This window comes from Salpingoeca rosetta, assembly GCF_000188695.1.
Source record: "Salpingoeca rosetta unplaced genomic scaffold supercont1.22, whole genome shotgun sequence".
NCBI lineage: Eukaryota > Choanoflagellata > Craspedida > Salpingoecidae > Salpingoeca > Salpingoeca rosetta.
The window spans coordinates 653,669-657,360 of NW_004754912.1; the positions used below are offsets into that span (position 1 = coordinate 653,669).

Sequence of the window (3,692 nt, forward strand, 5' to 3'; positions counted from 1 at the left end):
GTGTGTGTGCGGGTTAGTAAGTAGCCACGAAGGAAGTAGTAGGTGGGAGGGGGAGGAGGATATGCGTGAGAAAACAGGACATGAATTCGTCACTCAATGCCATTGGAGATCAATTGGGAGAATGCGACACGAGGCACACACACACACACACACACACACACACACACACACACACACACACACACACACACACACACACACACACACACACTGTGCGTGGCACCTTGTCAGCCTCATGGAGGATCCATCCGATTGTTCCGTCGCCGCCGCAGCCGAGTGCCCGGAATGACGGGCGGTCCTGCAGCATGCGCAGCCTGAAGGTGGGTGGTTGTGGGTGGATGGTTGGTTTGTTGGTTGATGGTGAGTCGGGGCACGTGCGCAAACGTGAGCATAAGCGCACACCTTCCCTTCACCCTCGTTCCACCACCACCACCACCACGACGCTGCAATCGCAGCAGGACGTACCCTGCGGCGGGCCCGCCGTGGCTGAGGTCAAACACCTGCGCCGGGTTGAGGAAGAAGCGCATCATGCGCAGGATGCTCACGCCGTCGTTGCTCCCGCTCTTCGTGTTCACAAACACAATCAGCGGGTTGGCGCTCCGTGGGGGCGATACCTGTTGTGCGTGTGTGTGCGTGTGTGTGTATTTGTGAGTGTGTGTGAGTGTATGTGTGCGTGTGTATTTGTGAGCTGGTGTTTTCGAAAGACGTTGGTCGTCAATCACGTTGCTCACGCCGTCCATTCAACCACCAGCACCATCACGATCGTGGACGTTGTTTGACTCACCACGTACTGCCCGAGCGGGGACACCTCTGCGATGCGCGTCACGCTGCGGGAGATGTCGCACGGCTGTAGTGGGGGTGCAGGTCGCGCAAGATGATGATGATGGCGGTGATGAGGAGGATGATGATGGCGGTGATGACGAGGATGACGAGGTCGATGGGAGCGGCAATTGGTTGACGTTGGAGTAATGAGGCGATCACAAGAAGAGCTACATATGCAACGTGGTGCAGGCTCACGTTTTCACACACACACACACACACACACACACACACACACACACACACACACACACACACACACACACACACACACACACACACCCGGATGATGGAGAGGGAGTGCTTGCCGAGGTTGCACGTGCGCGGGAGGGCCATGCGGCAGACGCCGTGCACCGTCTGCTTGCACCAGAGGCAGAACTGCGCCGGCCCGTCAATGGCCTTTGTGCACACGTCACATGCGCGCGTGGTGGGGCGAGCGGTCCACTGGTGGCAGATGTCGCTCTGGTGGCGAGTTGCGGCGGGAAGAAGGGGGGGGGGTGCGTGACAATGCGAGGGAGTAAGGGGGTGACGATGAGACGAAAGGGTGGCACACATCTTTTTGCATCATTGCATGAACGGAGACGCGTCCGTACAAATCGGGGAAAAATGCATACAGACACGTAACCGTACACGTAAACGTACACATACACGTAAACGTAAACGCACACGTGACCGTACACGTAAACGTCAACGAACACAGACATGAACGCAAACATTCATACACATACGCACACATTCCGTACCACACCGGGTCTTACCTCGAAGCGAAACTCCTCTGGGATGCTCTCGTAGATGGTCCACTTGCAGGGCTGCTGCACATCGTGTATGCAGCCCTTGTGCACCCACAGCCGGCACGCTGAACAAGCGGAGGTGGAGGCAAGGTGAGGAGAAAGCCCGGGGGGGGGACATAGATGACGCAAAGTGAAGGGCAGTGCACGCGTATGAAAGGTGAAGAGGAGCAATCCGGTCAAACGAGCGGATGGCTGCGCAGTGTGACATGCGAACACATGCAAACAGCACTTGCGTGGCCAGAAACACAAGCATGCACACAGATGTACAAACAAACAGTCAAACAAACCACAAGAAATGAACCAAAGAATCCACACAAGCACAAACGAGTAGCAAACAATACCTTCGCAGACGAGCGGTTTCTGGCCAATACCGCCACAGTTGCGCTGGCACGCGCCACACAGGTGGGTGCGCTTGCTGGGGCGACAGTACCTGATGTGTTGCAGCAAATACACGTGATTGGTGTTGTTTGTTGTTTGTTGTTTGTTGTTTGTTGTTTGTCGTTTGTTGTTGTTGTTTAAGTTGTTGTTTAAGTTGTTGTTGGTTGTTGGTTGTTGTTGTTGTTTGTTGTTGGTTGTTGGTTGTTGGTTGAGCAGCGACACGTGGGCGCACGTCATGAACGAAGCACACAACAAACGAAGCTGGCACAGGCACAGACACAAAACCACAGAGGCAAAAAGCACCCCCAACATACACGCACACATACAATCACGCACGCATACAATCACGCACACATACATACACACACATACACACACACACAACCACTCACCAGCGGTGATGGGTGCAGTCGATACATGACTTGGCGGCCTTGCGGATGGCATCGTACCACTTGTCCAGGTCTGTTCGCGATGGAGCCTGCACAGACAGCGTCTTCCCTTTGGTCGTGATCTGCAGTGGCACGTGGGAACGTGTGTGTGTGTGGGGGGGGGGGGGGGGAGAATTGCGTTGGGCAAGTGAGTGTGGGTGTGTGGGTGTGCTATGCATGCCTCCGTGGTTGCAGGCTGTGGTCAGCTTGTACGAGGTGCCACGCCAGCCACCAGCTTCGAATCACATGCACACGCATCATGCTGTGCGCGGTTTCCACAAGTGCGAACACTATCCTTCTCTGCCCTCCACCACCACTGACTCACCTCAAATGCGTTGGAGAGGTTGCGGTTGCTGGCCTCCACAATTTGTGCGCCTTGTAAGTCCATCTTCAACGTGGGCTTTGCCTGCAGCAAAGGGCGGATGATGGGCATACGAGTGCATCAGAGGTGTGTGTGTGTGTGCCAGTATGTGTGTATGTGTGAGCATGTGTGTGTGAGTGTGAGCGCAACTGAAAAAGAACGTGGCAACACAGAGACGCCTGCACAAGACACACGAGATGCACACACATACACACACACACAATCGCACACACACACACACACACACACACACACACACACACACACACACACACACACACACACACACACACACACACACACACACACGAACGCGCACACACAAACGAACACACGTTTGCTGATGGGGCGCATACAAGCGTCTGGTCATCGATCCAACAGACCCGCTGCTGCCAGCCCTGCGGTGATGATGCACGCGGGACACGAACAGCGTCAAGAGAAAGTGGAGACATGCGACCATCGCAAGCATCGCAAACACACACCCAAGCACACAAACAGCACGAAAGCGAAACCGCACGCGACTTACGGAGAACCGGCCTCCATACACTTGCAATTCCCCCTGCATATCTGCTTCCGGCAGTGGCACGACGCATGAACACACACACACACACACACACACACACACACACACACACACACACACACACACACACACACACACAACAACACATTTATACTTTTTTTCACAAATCATCAAATAGTTAGTGACATATTTGACATTTTTAAATCACCAGAGGGGCTCCCTTATGACGCGTTACAAAAAAAGAAGATCCTGTGGAATTCTATAATATGATGAGATTTTGTGAGATGTGTGTTTTCTCTCTTTTATTTTCTTTATTATAAAGTGGTGGAAAATAAATATGTATATAGTGACTGAGTAATTGCGACTTCTGGTATTTATTTTTTTTCTTTTGT

General features: G+C 53.3%; 1 protein-coding gene across 1 annotated transcript in view; it reads right to left on the reverse strand.

Moving 5' to 3' along the window:
• The window catches only part of PTSG_07403 (uncharacterized protein), a 10,306-nt gene extending 6,956 nt beyond the window's left edge, over positions 1-3,350 (reverse strand). Inside the window, exons 1-10 of the mRNA XM_004990846.1 lie at positions 3,304-3,350; positions 3,113-3,175; positions 2,742-2,822; positions 2,381-2,499; positions 1,952-2,040; positions 1,578-1,675; positions 1,102-1,281; positions 785-847; positions 466-614; positions 224-314 (exon numbers count right to left, since the gene is read on the reverse strand). Coding sequence (XP_004990903.1) covers positions 224-314; positions 466-614; positions 785-847; positions 1,102-1,281; positions 1,578-1,675; positions 1,952-2,040; positions 2,381-2,499; positions 2,742-2,822; positions 3,113-3,175; positions 3,304-3,342 — 972 coding nt within the window. The 5' untranslated portion in view covers positions 3,343-3,350. The remainder of the gene's footprint in view (positions 1-223; positions 315-465; positions 615-784; positions 848-1,101; positions 1,282-1,577; positions 1,676-1,951; positions 2,041-2,380; positions 2,500-2,741; positions 2,823-3,112; positions 3,176-3,303) is intronic.
• Between the last annotated feature and the right edge of the window lie 342 nt (positions 3,351-3,692).